This window comes from Xylocopa sonorina, chromosome 1 (assembly GCF_050948175.1).
Source record: "Xylocopa sonorina isolate GNS202 chromosome 1, iyXylSono1_principal, whole genome shotgun sequence".
NCBI lineage: Eukaryota > Metazoa > Arthropoda > Insecta > Hymenoptera > Apidae > Xylocopa > Xylocopa sonorina.
In genome coordinates this window covers 14,047,065-14,064,297 of record NC_135193.1, presented here as the reverse complement: position 1 = coordinate 14,064,297, position 17,233 = coordinate 14,047,065, and the positions used below count along the sequence as shown (strand labels likewise).

At 34.7% G+C, this 17,233-nt stretch overlaps 1 protein-coding gene across 3 annotated transcripts; it reads right to left on the bottom strand.

Annotated features, from left to right (window-relative positions):
• On the bottom strand, positions 1-16,013 carry LOC143424620 (uncharacterized). 3 transcript variants are annotated; one of them, XM_076896806.1, is made up of 3 exons: positions 15,854-16,013; positions 2,844-3,054; positions 1-2,591 (listed from the first exon to the last, which is right to left on the bottom strand). In XM_076896806.1, the coding sequence occupies exons 2-3, from the start codon at positions 3,026-3,028 to the stop codon at positions 338-340; spliced, it is 2,439 nt and encodes an 812-aa protein (XP_076752921.1). In that variant the 5' UTR covers positions 3,029-3,054; positions 15,854-16,013; the 3' UTR covers positions 1-337. The 3 variants fall into 3 exon arrangements, with proteins under 3 accessions (XP_076752921.1, XP_076752913.1, XP_076752931.1); XM_076896798.1 differs by lacking the exon at positions 15,854-16,013 and adding an exon at positions 15,436-15,822; XM_076896816.1 differs by lacking the exon at positions 15,854-16,013 and adding an exon at positions 12,167-12,307.
• Positions 16,014-17,233: the final 1,220 nt, after the last annotated feature.

Genomic DNA, 17,233 nt, shown 5'->3' with positions numbered 1-17,233 from the left:
AATAATCGTATAAGACATTTTTTATAAAAGAAAAGAAGTTAAAAAGAAAAATCTGATTGATCTTGACTTATACTGATTGTTGATAAAACATTTCCCTTATTGAAATATGTACTGTATATCTCTAAATTATTTGATCCCTTTCTCAGTTCACCCTGTATGCTAAATATTCTTTTAGACTCTTCATCGACGTCTCAATTAAAAATCACTTGAAAAGAACGACAACTTCTCTTAACAACATCCAGTCATGTTTCAAGTACTCCAAGAGAAAACTATCTTCAATGCGAGTTCCTACTTATTAAAACGAACATTAAAATGTCAGGAACGTCATGGAAACACGTCAACATTCCTCTGTCGAAGTGCTAGAGATCTGAGTGCTGGCTCCACTAGAGAAACTACTTCTGCATGTCTCCACAGTCAATGCGGTATCCGGTACTTGGACGAACTGGACCTTCTCCTTTGGCCATCGATTTCTGCCGTACACACAATTGAAGATATTGTATTTGTGATCCATCTCGAAATGACTAAGATTGCTACTGTGTCGTCTCTTCAACACCTTTTTAGCCATCAAGCTGCGATTATTTTTATAGGACAACTCCTTTCTGAAGCAGAAGAATCTCCTTAACTCACGTTTCACCCGTTTAGACCGGTAGCCAAACAACACCGGACTAACGTACGCGGCCAAGATCAAGAGACTGAAGGCCAACACGTCGTATTTATGGGGCAAATGTCGGTCAGTAGATCGAGGTATATTCTTCATTATTAGCAATATCACGTACGGCGACCAACAAATCAGACCCATCACGATCACCAGGGCGCTTATTCGCGCCGCCCTGGTCTCTTCTCTGTGTCTAAATATAGAACCATTGCTTATCCGATCCTTTAAAGAGTTTATATAGCTGGAAGTACTCCTTACACTCGGCACACGGTGCAGGTTATCGTTTTTGCTGGGCGCCGGTGTGATCGTCACTATTGGCGTCAACAGACACGCTGACGACTCTGTAGCGGTGCTACTGGTGTCAGTCTTGTTACAGCTGTTATTATTCTCACACGTGTTAAATAAAACATCTTTACTAGCAAACATCGATAACCTACGATTTAATTTCACTTCTGAAGGACTTACTATTGGTGTTTGAGAGTCTCTTTCACACGAAGTCGGGATCTTCGATTCTACATTTACTTGTAATACATGTCCATCCCCTTGATCGTCGTTAATTCCGATGGATTCTATTACTGGTTCGTTCTGTTCGCTTTCATTACTGATTTCAATAGAACTCCTTGTCTCTTTGACTTCTTCTGAAACTTTAAACGACTCTTTTAACAAATCTGACGAATAATCGCAAAGAGGTGAGGAAAATTTATCTCCAAGCTCGCCTAAATTCTCAAAGCACTCAAAATGAGCCTCTTGTTCAGAGTCACTACTCTCGTCAACATAGTTCCTCGAGATCCAATTATTCGATATCTGTTCGTGTTGATCTAAGACGAACGACTTTTCTATATGTACAGAATGTACATCTTGTTCCGAATGGCTATTTTCATCGACATCTTCGTTGATCGCAGGTTCACAGCTATTTTTATACAAATTATCACTCATTGTGTTATCGTTTATGCAAATACTCTGTAAACCGACCGTGAAAACGATCCCCGAAGACGTCTTGTCCTCTACAGGCGATGAGGCTGTCTCTATTTCCAAGGCAGACGAGAACGATCGTCTTCGAGATAATTGTCCTGTCGGTTGCATGGTCTCGCTGGTCTCGTCTATCGAAGATAGGCTCGATATCTTTGGTAATTTCCGGAAATCTTCGATGGTGTCCGTCTGAATACGTTGAAACCTAGATAAACCATTCTGCTCTTCTATAAAGCTAGGCGATGACAGTATAGGCCTGGACCCTGTTCTTCTGGCTCTTTCCGAATTTCTATGAGCAGCCACGTAGATGCTGACGTAGATCCAACAGACAGCAATAAATGGGATAAGATAGGCGAAGATAGTATACACAATGGTGTAAACGAAGCCGTAAGTAAGTGTACCGTTAATAAACTTATTGAACATCACAGTGGTATTGTCTATGAGATCTATGTCATCGTCGAACCTAATAGACTCAATGCTGTCTATTATGTCAGGAATCTCACTGAAATTTAGCCTATTTGTTCCGTTGTTCTCTAACACCGTGAGTATTGCCGATTCTGTTACAGGATCAAAGGAAATGGTGTTGGAGGACCAGCTTCTGTTCCTAGATATGCAGGATAACAAAAAACTTTTAGGATTTGGATTAAAAAAGGCGAGGATACCGAAGATTACGGAGATGAACCAGATGGAGACAATTAAAATTCCGGATTTCAGCTTGTCGACGCGAGCTCGGTAATGCAGAGGATCTACCACGGCGAAGTATTGGTCGACGGCGATCAGGAGAACCGAAAGAAACGAAGACGTGGTCACGATAGCCACAGCGCTTTCTGATATCGCGCAAATGCTTCCCACAGGTGATGCGTTGACCGCGGTATCGTTCGACGTACCCGTGGCGGTGTCCATGATTAGTAGAGGATTCATAATAGTGCATACCAACAGGTTTGACACGGTCAGATTCATGACAAACCTAGAAGCAGAAATCATGCCTTGTTCAAGAACAATAAGCAATTAAAATCATCAAATGCATGCACATAGACGTACATTGATTTCGATCAACTACTTATATTAATTTATTCAATAGTGGCACAAACAATTCACGTTTACATCATTAATGGCAGTTTCTTTGATAATTCTTGTGCAATATTCAGTATAAATAGTTACGTTACATAATAGTTAAGTTCTATACGAACAATTTTATACTTGTGCTGTGAAAACCAACCTGTTGGAAATGGTCCGTAACGACGGACGTATCAGGAATGCCAATAGAAGTATAATATTTAGCAGAAAACCGCCGAGAAGGGCGAAACTCCAGGCCACGATGGCACGATTATCCCACCATCCTTCTAGATCTCCTAGATCTGAGATCGGTCCTTCTCCGACGATGTCTGGCGAATCTCCAAACATTCATGTATAATAGATGGGACACAATTCTGAAACAGCAATAAAAAAAAAACCTGAAGATTCATGAATAACAGCTTTGTAATATTTCAGTTTATATCACAATTAAGATTAATGTAAACAAACACGGATAGGTACAATCGTATAAAGTTTCTCTTCTATTAATTTTATTTCTCCTGTTTAAAAAAGCAACAAAGCTGTAACGATTGTTGATATACTGCTATTCATATTTATCGACGACGAAAAATCAAGTTCTAGCTGTGCCTGATGTTTCCTTCCTACACTAAACACGCAACACGTATACCTTTCGGACTGTCCCACGCGTTTCATTCTACACACGTCTATAATAATCTGTTTACAACTCCCATAAACTATCGTCAGAATTATTTGAGATTGTAAAATGATCGGACGTATAACGAATCTCAATCACAAGTAGCTGTAATTCGACTGTTCGTAGTCGAGCGCTAGAAAAGAGCGAGATTGAATGGGACAGGGAAATTGGAATCCCGAAACGGGCCAATTTTTCTGGAAATAATTACGCATGACCTCGATATACAATACATGTATATTGGCGGCAAAGTGTTGCCATCAACTTATATTTAGACTTAACGGATTTTCCCGTAGGCACGTGTTGCGAAAATATCTGTCCAGTGCACGAGTACGAACTACATACGCTTTGCGTTCGATTATTTCATTTCTGTGTGGTCGAACGTCGCCGTGAAACAACACTACGGTAGAATTTTTCAGGTACTTAAAATCCACGACATGAACAAAATGAAAATTAAACATTTTTAACTTGCGACAATTTTTCTGGTGACTAAGCTTACAATCCGCAGGGATTACAAAAGTTCTCTGCTGTTCTTAGCAGTAAAATTGAATTTGTTTTAAATAAACCGAAATCTTCGTGTAAGTCGACACTCGTGACGCAAATACGCCAGTGATTTTATGTTTTTTTTTTTTTATTTTAGTTTTCTTACAAAATGCATTTGTATACCAGTGAACAGCTTACCCAAAACGCAATAAACAAAAGGAGAGTTAAGGTGCTCTGAATTATGCTAATAAAAATAAATGTACTCGAGTAGATCAGCATCAATACTGCTTGACACCAGGAATAAAGTTTCTTTTCACTTCGGAATCTACATTTGTTTCATTAGCTATTTCATTATTATTATACTTTTTGTTCTTTGATGAATACGTTGCTTATGCTTAATTATGTTACACTTTGTTTTTATAGAGGAAAGAAAGAAACCACTTTTTCCATAAATATTGAAAATTCAATTTGAAATTGTAATCAAATGAAAACATTAACTCCCCCATTCGAGGCAATGGTTTTCATTTCTCGTTACTTTCAATGTTAGCGTAACTTTTATGTCTCTCTTGTTTTATATCGAACAGACTGAAACGGAATTCTTTGTGTGTTTTTTTTTACGGTCCTACCACGCGAATTAATTGGTTGTAAAGTTTTTATTGCCTCGCAAATTTAGTTTTTCCTTTACTCGTTTAAAAATAAAAAACGTACCCAGAAAACGAGTAGAAAAATAAAGCAAAGGTGGACTTGATATCTCAACGCTACGCATGTTACGCACGTTAGGCACGTTACGCAATTTATTGTTAGTAAATAGTGTCGTGTAGTAGTTATGTCCAATTTTATTGAGATTGAAAAAATTTGTTCGATAATAAAAAGCGGGTGCAAAAAAGAAAGTGCATAGTGCGAAACATCGACTTTGATTTATTGTGTAATACAATAGTAATGCAGCCCAAAGTACTTTCGTGATCCATTGATGATCACGATTGCAGTGAATATACCTTAATTACTTTATATTTTCGTTAATTATTTTTGAATATTACTGATACAATCACAGGATGTTCTTCTTACCGTACCATATACCCCATATTGACTTCAAACACTTTAATATTGATATACATTCGTGATGTTGCAATCGGTATATACAGTGAGAAATACTGTCGGAAGCGGTGGATCGTAGGATTCAATGTTAGAAATCAAGTCGAAGGTCAAAACAGCGTAGGAATCTATTATAAAGAACTATTCTAAAAAATAAGATGTTTCTTTTAATCTCATTATATAGCTCGTGACCTTTGTTAATTTTAAGATCCAGATCGTTAAACACGGATTCTTGCTTTTTTCTGTTAACCACTACCGTAACCGTTTGGCCATCCATCAAAGATACGTTTCATATGGACTAATTAAGATGGATATAAATGAAAACCGTGATACTTCTTGTGTTACGTAAAAGCGGATTAGAATAGCGCATATTTTATCAAAAGGCAATATATTACGAGTAGTTTGCGACTGGTGTCAGTTATTATGGTGTCAAGGACGCGAAGAATTAAGAACGTTACAAATGATATTTAAAGGGTAAATCTTCTAATTCCGTCTATAAAGCCATCGGAGCGCAATAAACGAAAAATGATTAGCTCACCATCAGCCCAAAGTGATCGACTCTCACCAGCTGGAATTTAGTTCCTCATCTCTGACTGACTAACTAATTTTATGAAGCTAAGGAAACATAATTTCTCGTATATTTTCATTTAAATTGCTGATCTGCTTCAGTTCACGTGTGCAGCCATGAAATAACTGAAAGCCTGTGCGAGTTAGTTACATCGAAGACACGTGTGTCGAGAATGCACGTATCTAAACGAAAACTGATAAAGCGAATGTTTAGTATTATTGTAATTAAGAATCCAAATTTTACCTCACTGTCAAAGTAAATTGCAATTGTACAAATTATAAAGTTCGGAGTCTTAACTACGCGGTTCTGTCGCGGTTTACTCAATTGGAGAATACGTCAGTTATAGAAAATTACTGTCACACCGGGTAATAAAGCATTCCACGCGTAATTCACGACGCGGGTACTCTTCCGTTCACGTGAACGGTGGAAAGCAATCGTTGGCCACGGTTTACGTTTCGAGTGTGACATCTGCTTCGAATCCACGTTGGTCCGGTGTTCCACGTGCCCGCAACAAATCCACAAGAAGCTTCCGAACGGTCCCTAACCGCCTTCGCCACACTTTCCAGTTATATTTAGAGACACGATCGTAACTTTTGCGTGACCACGGCGATAAAACTGATCGCACACCGGGATTTATTGACGTTTAATCTCGCTGCTTATACGCGCGTGTTGCAGTCAAGCGTATCATTCGCGAATTGTAATGAACCCTACTAAAAACGAAACCATTTATTTCGTACGATCGGGAATAACGAGTTCGAAAATATTTATTAGCCTGTGGAAATGGCTGATTTTATGATACAGAGGATGCGAGACGATTGTAGGTGAAGGTCGTCGGAGTTATGAGATTAAGTAATTATAGCAAAGGGTGCTCGTCGCGTACATTACGAACAGCGAATGGTATTAAGATATTTTAATATCGATTCGATTTACTGAAAGTATGTTCGTTTCAGTTTTCGAAGAGGTCTCGGCTTTATTTGAAACTGTAGTTCTGCATCGTTCTGCACAACTCGAGCGTACTTTAAAGTTAGCTTCCAAGCATGCCGAACACGTATATTTTTATCGTCAAATCGGAAAGCATCGTATAAAATGATTCGGTTAAAAAACAACCGCCATTTTCGGCACACTATTGTCGTATGTACCGTGAAAGCTAAATACCTAACTGAAAAGGCAAAATATTATTTCTGTACTACTCGTCATTCTGTGTTTAAAAATGTTAATTGCACCTTCAATTGATTCTTCGTTCGATCGACCAAAAACTTTTTCACATTTTTACTTCCAGCCGGCTCTAAGGAACCATGTGTTTTCAATTTCTTAATCATAATTAGTTTGATATTTAATAAAAACAAATCGTATAATGTCTTCTCTTCTCGTTGTTATTATCTCATTTATATACTAAATATACACAACGTTTGTATTTTTTTGTATTAAAAAAACCATAATTCAGACATTAAGAGGTCAATGACATTTTAAAGACAAAATAAGAAGGAAACGCTGAGGCTATATTTAGAAACAATGCATGGTACATGTAGAGTCGCGCGAATGCATTATTCGATCTTGCTCGAATCCTCATTATTTATCGATACTGGCTAAACATGTGAGAATATTACTGTGTTCGAAATAACTTAAAACAGTAAATCATGGAAATTCACCATGCAAGTATAAAGCGAATTTGTTAAAGTAAAATAATTGGAAAATACGAGAATCAGGTGATACTTATTTATTATGTACAAATGCTTCGAGAAACAACCGTTTTTCCTTGAATTTGGAAAGTACGAATTGATTATCGCTAGTTAAACGATTCATGGACAATGATCAAGAAGAAACGAGACAATGCCAATAAATTTTCCGTACTTGACCATACCATAAATGTTTTCGGTTGTAATTAACGATTCCATCGAATCTGCCTCAAGAATACAACACACAAAGTATGTTTTGTGACGTCGATGCCGCGAAATTTGCAAAATCGTCAAGGATGTCACGTCCGCGCAAATTGCGCTCTGCACAACCGAAGAGATAAGAGAAACCCGATTTCCGTTCGTCGTTTGTGACAATGTGGATTGGGAAGACAGCCTTCGGGACGAACTTTTCCGTTCGCGGAAACGAAGAATCGTTGCGATGCGGAGTCAGATTTACTCTACATAATGTAATGAATACCTTGATCGAGCATACTAAATTGTAGGTCGATAAGATCTCCTGCCGTCTTTCCATTGTGTTAAGAAACGGCGCTCTTTCGATCGTGTAATGCCCAGAATAGTTAAAGTGATCAAGCTAAGGTGTCCACTCGAAATAACTTGGACTACTACCAGTTTATTTATTTAGCTGAATGATAACCAGGAAATACTCGTGTAAACGATATTATTGGTCGATCGAGTAGTGTTTGGAATTCGTTAATCAATGATCAAGCGATCAGCCAAATCTTACCTAGCGTAAGACGAAGCAAAATATTTTCGAATATAATGATGTACGCTCTTTTGAGTAAGAAAAACAAGTTTTCATCGGTAGAACGCTTCCGATAAGAAATAACGATTATAATCTGTCATTGATCGATATCAATAATGGTTAATGGAAATTTAAGTAGTTTCTACAGGAAGCAGTTTAGCAGCGCCAGAACTATTGCAAGAATACGCCAAGTACTTAGATGATCGAATTTTCTTAGCACTTTCTATACTAGGAAAAGTAAAACCATTAAAGTAACAGTATAATTGTTCACGGTGGAATTATAATGTCCTCGATACGGAAACGCACTGTGATAACTATCGAAATTAAATGACGAATAATCAAGGAACAGATATAGTACAATGATACGTGCAAATACTGTTCAATATGCCAACCATAACATTGTTAGCATTGACTATTGAAATTAAATATAATATGAACTGATGCATAGATGACACGTTTACACCTATTTACATATCTAGATAAGAAAATATATATGTTCATTGTTGCACAATAATATTGATGCAAATTATTCATAATTATTCACAAATATGTTAGACAGACTACTACCAGACATTTTAATTCATTAATGAAGTTAATCTGCATTAACGCTGATATAATGAATAATTATTATTAATATTTCGTAAATACAAAGCTTCAGATACGACTATAAATATTTTATCAGGGTGTCTCACGCAATTGGACCGAAATATGGCATGGCGACCGTCCGAGATAACAAAAAATTTCTCTGAGATTGTGTCGTGTCCAGAAACTTCAGGGTCAACTTCGTGTCTTTAAAAGGGACCAAAAATTCTTTCATACGCTGACTGATATACTTCTTTTAAATCTCTACGAACAAAGTATAAACGTATAATACTTTTATCTACGTTAGATCGGATCACCTGTAACTAATATTTCCACATTTTCTCCGTGTATCTCTGTATTAAAATATTTAACGATAAAAAATAAAAATTGGAGTTCCTTAAAATATTCATAGAAAATTGAAAAGTTTACAGATAAAACATTACAATTAAGAGTAACATTCCGTTTAATCTATAACGTTACTCTTCACTAGTGTACACTTTTACTCAGTAACCCATTAAGTTAATCAATACATCGATCCAAGTATTGTTATTATCTTATTTGTAATGGTTCAAACACGTCATCTACGCTCAAGTTCCTTTCTAAGAATACTTCCATCTATAATTATTGTCTACTGGATGAACGTAGGATTCAATTTGCCATTCAGACATCACCACTTCACGCTGAATAAACATATTTTTCGACAGCCCTCTAAGCGAACGTTGTTTCGCTGCGTAGGAGAAAGTAAATGTCTAGCGCGCATCATCGTCTGAAATACTGCTACAAAAGAAAATTATTTTTCAGTAAAAATTGCATGATAATCCCCATCATATCAATTCAAAACAAGACTGTCCTTATCTGCAATCTCATATGACGAGTGCGCATTACATTTTTAAATAGAGACAGGTATGTGTATACGCGAGTGGAATTTAGAATTTCCACTTCCGGCTGCGTGCGGTACCGTAAATCGGGCACGTAGCGAATGGAAAAGAAATGGAAAAAAAGATACACCGCGGACGATCATTGAGGTGCGCTTCATGCGGGTTCCTGGTTTGTATACCGTGATTAATGACGCAAATTTTACCGTTTAGAAGATTCTGACGCTAGAAATCGATTTAGCTAACAGTTTCACACATTGTATTCAAATGTAACATACGTTGAGCAAATAAAATACTGTACATGTACAATGTGTACATATTAGTGTACAGTGAATATGTACCTACTTACATACAAGTGTTTAAATTGTGCATGCGTAGGTATAAAAATAGACTAAAGAAAAAAGAAAATGAATGCAACATACCGGTTGATCTCTTTTATCAGTATCCAGCGCTTTTTTGAAATAAGCATAATCATGATATTTATGTCAAGAAACCATTGGTTTGTGAGATATTTCAATTTCACAATCGCAAAGTGGCACAGTGGCACACCAATGATTTTTAAATAAGACATGGCACTTTTCTCTATTTACGATGATGAAGAAACTATTTAAGAAAAGTGAATGGACTCCTCATGTCTGTATAAATACTCTTAAAAATGTATTACTATATAACATTAAAAATTCCCATGCAATCCCTCCTTAATAATATATCTAGTTTTACCAAAATATTTTTTACAGTACGCTTTTACCTATGCTACTGAGCAGTTACTTTAATACAGATTGCAATGCAGGTAAACGAAAAACTTCCAAAAGTAAGTACTAATATCTTGAATTGATATGAATTACATTTTTCGCAAGCTTATCAAAGTAGTTACGGATATTGACTAGGCACACGTCAGACTTAATAATTAAAATTGGTTGCCTAACAATATTACAAAATCTTTAACCGAATAAGGCATCCGTTTCAGAATACGCGTATATGGAGACTTTAATAGACTACGCTGCACGTAACGTGCATCTAATAAGGATTTATCCAAGTCACGGATTTAGGTTTCATGATGTAGATAGCAATGATCGCGGTCAGTTTTCACATAAACACCTGAACTTGACATTGTTTATAATAAGACGAACGAAATTATTTATCTCATACGAATTGTACAACATACTCTGTATACTGAAACATATCATACAAAATAGAGCTAACCATCGCAAACTTTGCAATGTGTTATATTTCTTGTATAATTTTTCACATAATTTTGTGCTTGTGCGGTTCTTTTTGAAAAGCAGTTCGCCAAGAGCAGCAGAATAAGCACAACCGGGGGCTCGTGGCAGTCACGGATAATCATTAACGAGATAAATGCACTATTAATAAGAATATGCTCTTATTTAATCATACCACTCAATATTTCATCATCATATGCTGAAGTTAATAAAAATTCTAATGACAAAAGCAAACGTGTGAATAATATTATGTCATTTTATTACAATTCTAATTAGTATGCGTGCATGTATGTCAAAGATTAACTTTTTCCTTTCCACCATACAGAATTATGTAAATAATTGTTGTAATTAGCTGATTATGATTAAGTTCTATCACTTGTACGACCTTAAAATTCTTTAAGATTATTTCAGAACGATTTTCTCTACAATTTCCGTTCATATTTCTCGTCCTCTCGCAACAATCATTTCATATTGTTGTAACATCTATTTTCGAACGTCCTGTATAGCATGCGTACAGCAACTGTAATATTACGACCTGCCAACTCATCGGTACACACGTGCGGTTTCAAAGTCCTTTCCTTCTGTCGAAAGATATGGGGGGCATGAATTAATCATCTCGACACGACTGCTAATTTTAATGCGATTTTGATCGCGGCGAACGAAATAAACCAACGTATCAACTTGTAGATCTGCGCCCCAAAACACGTTAAGTCGTGACCAAAAAGAGGCTTGCTAAAGAGAAAATAGGTTTTAGATTAGACGCACATAAGCGCGCAACAATTTTGCCGCTGTCCTTGCATAATGCAAGGAATAGTCCTTTCACTACATAAAAGTGCGCAAACGTGCCAATCGAATTGTTAACTTTTGTTATTTTTGCCATTAATGTCACGATGATCTCCGGATAAAAACACATTCATTTCTATGTATTAGTGGTTGTACAAATAAATAAAAAAAATTTCAAAGCTTTAAAAAATTGTTTACATTAACTCTAATCACACAAAATGTTATCTCTGTCCTTATTTTTTGTATTTATCATTCGTGACAATTAATAATAATTTACACGAAATCCGTGGCTGTTAATTCAGTTATCATTGTATTGCAATTAAAAATATTACTTAGAACGAAACATAATTTTTTAAATAATACTAATTTTTTTTCGTTCATTTTCAGCAACATATAAATATTGCTACTAATGAATGAAAGCAATGTAGTTATATCAAAACCTACATATGAATGCATTTATCTAAACTATGAATGATTAAAATTTTTTTAATTACCAAAAATGCAAAAATAAAAAGATCTTTTTTTAATTCATGATAACCTATACCGATTATGGATATTGCTGGTTACTGATAATTTTTTTGTTTACTTTCAACCACCATCAACAGTGGAATTTTGTTGAATTACTATTTAGCAATAGTTAAGTATCATAGCGGTATTTAGTACGGAGAGTTCAGTGTAGGAAAATAAATACATATACGTACTTAATATCCAATAGAAGAAAAAAAATTGCAAAAAAAAGTATCAAACTTTCTTTAAGAAAATTAATATTCTAACCTCTAAAGGTATGCGCGACTTTCAGACTTGGCTGCAGGCACGTATCCGCATTATACGTATATAAGACTGATATATGGAATTTGTGAACGGTCCGTTCACTGATATTTTAGGTAATCTTTTGTCTTCTGCTTCGACAAAAGCCAGAAAGCTATTTGCCAGCAATCTACACTTAAAACTCGTATAACAAAGACAAAAAAATATAAATACATCGATAGTTACCAATACTTCGATAACCTATGATCGATTTATACTTAATAATATCGAATTATCGATTACTACTGATAATTCAAATTTTACTTAGATCTATAATTTGTTTCCGTTCGTTTTGAAATATTTACTATACCAAAATTTATAAAAAATATTACATTATAGGAAATAAGAATTGCAGTCAAACTATTCAATAGGAAATATAAACAGTTCAGACACAAGGCAAACATTAAATGGTCATTTTTTATAGAATAACAGCATGATTGTCACAAATTTAATCTTATTATACCCGTCTGGTACGAAAAGTAAACTAACAGTGTATGTTAATTCTTATTACGCAATGAAATAAGTATTATACCGGATATTCATACATAATACTTACTAATTTCGTAAATCAATTTCTATTATTCGGTAATAACTATTTAAGATAATTTATGTGATACTTAAATTTACAGAAATAGAAATAGCGTATTTTTTAATTTAGAAACTCGTTAAACGTACGATACTTCTGATAACTTCTGATATCGTTCACATAAATATTTTAAGCGGAGCAGCCAATTTATATTTTTCTTCTAACGATAGCTGGAAATTTTTAATAAAATCATATGTTCTAGTATTTTGCAATAAAGCGATGACTTACAATTATGACTTACGATTAATTTAAATTAACTGAATATTTGTCCGATTTAACTTTCGTGATAGCCCCTTTACAGTTTTATAGCCAAGTCCGAGTTATCGTGAATATTAGATAAGAGCCATCAGGAGAAAAAAAGATTACAAATTCAGGCACATTTGAAACAGAAGGTTCGAGGCCCAATCGATTGAGATACACTGGTGACCGAGTTAGATTTTTATCAGGTATCGATACTAACTGCATTAGTCGCGGAAGAATGGCATAAACTTTTCCATACTATCATGCGATGGAATACCCGGACGGTACTTTTCCAAGCTGCTTTGAATATCAACGTCTTTTTCGCAATATCGATGTTATTTTAAGGTCCAGCGGTAAATACATGACGGAAAAATTTTCTTTTTCTTTTATTACAAAAAGCTTTACTTATGTATGAGTTCATTATCTCCGCAAATATATAAAATGAGTAATATATAAAGGAAAATATTAAAAGATTACTTTTCATTTCATTATCTATGCCAACTTAATTAAGTTAATATCTTAATGCGACATTATTCACCTACAATGACTTTATGCATAACTTATACTTAAATAAAATATTAGCTGTTCTATTAATCGATACCTAAACATTTTCTTAATATGTATGTTTAAATATCATAGAATACTTGCACGTGTATAATTACCTCATTTACTTGGACTTCAAAATATCACACTGAAAATATCTCAGAAAATTATTAAGGTAATGTCAAAATATGTATTCGCAAAACATTGGACTGTGACCAAAAAAAACACATTACTACATAACGATACGTGTATCATCCGTTCGTAGGAGAATTTGTATATTATTATCTAAATAGCGTCACACACGGCAGACTTACTTCCTTCTCATTCAATTTAAATGAATGCGAACGTACATATGACGAAAAGAGCGCGGCATTTTCAAAACCAACACCTCGTCAGATGTTTATTCTTCTAATGCGCGAAAAATGAACGAAAGATCAACTTCAACCAACCTGTTACTTCAAATATTGTACCTAGCAAACAATGGTCACGATCCTCGATCACGAGGATATGAATCAGTGAATTTTATCCACATTTCAAGTGTACCCAACTAATTCGCGAGTTGAACCAGAGTAATTGTTTTCTACCACCAAAAGCATGTGATTCGAAGGAAGAAAGGAAAAGTAACATAAATTCTTTGTATTGCTAACCGTAGTCATCATCAGAAAATACTATAAATCTAAAATACTAGAAATAAAGATCTTATCTTTGAGAAAAATTGGCTGAATCAATTCTTCTAAGGCTGCATTAAAATCACGATACTTTTGTGCACACATAATACATGTGTGTCAAACAAGAATAATATTCTTACAGAATTAACAATGCTGCAAATTTATTTATAATACTCATCTATAGAAAACAGAAAGTCAGACTGATTTATTGATACGTACAAAACATGTATTTGTTATTGTTGTCATTCGCGTTGCAGATCTCGGCCATCTACGATAACACGCGTACATGCATATTATGTTTATATTGAATCTTGCAGAGTACAGCCCTAGAAAATACAGCATTACAAAGATGACTTGAATAAAAAAAATAAGGTATCTATGTAAAGTATCAACAACCGACCAGTTGTATTATTCATTGATTATAATGTATTATACATTAAGATATATTAATGCATTTTTAATCGAAATTGTATTATAGGTGTATCGTGTTATGCAGGTGTTTTTTATATACACATAAGGTATACACATCTATACTTGTACCGATGAGCACAAAAACGTTTATCCAATACGACGCGTCAAATTTCCGTTATGCACGCCTGACAATAGAATGAAAGTCATTATTCACATCGAAAGAAGTAAACGAAAAGAATACGAGCTATTTCTCTTGACTACAAAATGTTAATCAAAAAGTTCATTTTTTACCACTAACGTCGCTAAGTGCAGTATGTAATTTACATATGTCTCTTTTACTACATAGAGCAGATCCAAACCAAATTACAACTACCGCTTAGCAATTCAAATACCTATTCCCGATTTCCTGATTTCACTTAAAACTCTTTTCAGTTAGCGCTTATTTAAATCTTATATAAGTGCCGACAATAAAAAACAAAGAATTCCATAAGAATGAAATACCTAGTTTTCATTTAATTATGAACAACACTTTTATATTACACGATTATTATATACTATCTTATATGACGATACCAGAAGGAGAAACATTCAATATTCTAATTTTTAATTCGACTCTCTATCATTTTTTGTATTTTATACGATCTTTTTCAGTAATAATTACAACAAATAAGGGACGCAAGATGCAGATACTAGAGTATCGAATTTTCTCGCATACAGAGAAGAACCTGCGAACTATACCTCGTGCGTTACTCATGTACTATTTAATTAGAAAATAACTGTGTACTCACCGAACAAAATTCCTCGACTAGGAGGGAGGATCAATCCATTTGGGTAAGGAGGGTTCTAGCCGACGTGCAGCATACAGATTCCTTCAGCAATCACGTCAACAATAAGGTTAAGGAAAACCAAAGTTCGTTCAAACGGCGAGGAAACGTTAAATTGTCAAATGGCACGCACTGTCACGCGTTGACTCCATTCGAAATTCGACGCACCACTTACATGTTTCCATACGAAATACGTCGAGTGATGTGCATGCGAGCGACCGTCGAAAATGGAATACCTCGCGTGTTAATCCACTTAAAGCTGCCTATATACGATAAATATAAACTGCAGCGTGTAAAACGTTACATACCCCAACGAACGCTCCTTCTACACTGAACGAACTACAGCGAATTGTGAAAGATTCACGAAGTACACTGTGCTTACCTCGTCTCAGCCGAACTCTCCCGATCCAGCGGCCGTCACTATGCTGTGATTGGCCCATTTCCCTTCTAGTTCACTGAACGAGATCCTGTCCCTACTCTCTCCTTGCCGCCAAGTCGAACTTACAGGTACGAAACAAATAACTCTTGATGTCTCTTATCGACGATTTGTAATAGATGATTCTCTGGAATTCGAAAAAATTCTCTTTCTCATTAGATAATCAGATAATAAAAAGTACAATAAAAAATCTTAAAAGAAAAATTACTTTTTAGCGAAATAGAAACATATTTTATAACGACACTTACAAAGTGCTCGTATTTATCCGAAAGCAATTAACGAAGCGAAGGGTTTGGTTTAAATCGTATGCGAGAATTGAAATTTCGTTAAAATTCTACCTATCTCGACAACATCACGTGGATCAGGATTGTGTGCACAAAGAATCAAGGGAAATTGGATTTGAAAAGCGCGAATATAATATTATACATATATTCATACGTCTTCAGTTGTGTATATATGGATACATATAGAAAAATATTTCCAGTTAAAACATGTATTAAACTAACCTGAGTAAGAAGAAAAGAAGCAAGTGAATATGCTAATTTTGCGATCAAAACGCACGCTTATTTAATGTATGATAATTCAACTTTAAAAAGAGTCAATAACTTCATATTATTTTACTTTATATCAGAATATTAGAACTCCATTAAAACATTGGAAGTACTTTAGTATCAATATCAAAAATAATATTTTTAATTTCATATCTAGCGGATTTTAGTGTCTGAATATACCTTTGTATATTAAATATATATACATTCAGTCGTCATTAGTAAATCGAATTAATAAACATGTATTGAATTAATATATGAAATCTCACCACATAATGTTAAACAAAATAAAAATTAATTTTTTTCTCCACGTATTCTACCTGCAAACTCTCACGTAATTTCCTCATGTCATAAAAAAATCTCTTTAACGCTTAACGAATAAATAATAAATTCGAATATGTATATATGAGCATAAATTGGTGTAACTTAATCTTACAAATTACATTGAGGAAAAGAAACTAATGTATACAAAATGTACATATTTCACTACGTTCTACATTGCATAGATTACTGTTTCGTACTTCGTAACAATTATCGCGTAGATAAACTAAAAAGGAATTCTTCGAAAAGTTTCTTCTTGTTAGATTGTGGCGATAAATGCGGAGCTGAACATGTTAAAAGTTTCTGGTCCTTTTCCTGAAATGCAGACGTAGATGACCATTGCAGTTTTAGCTGATAAGAATTCAGAATTACTTGAAGTAATGATCACGCTCTTTTTTAATTTAAAACAATGATAGATACATCGATAATAATTTATTTCCCATGTATCACAGTAATT

Excerpts from the sequence above, each read along its gene's own strand:
- LOC143424620 (XM_076896806.1), bottom strand. The coding sequence starts at position 3,028 with ATGTTTGGAGATTCGCCAGACATCGTCGGAGAAGGACCGATCTCAGAT. Across the intron at positions 2,592-2,843 it reads TTACGGACCATTTCCAACAG|GTTTGTCATGAATCTGACCG; the intron begins GTTGGTTTTCAC and ends TTCTGCTTCTAG.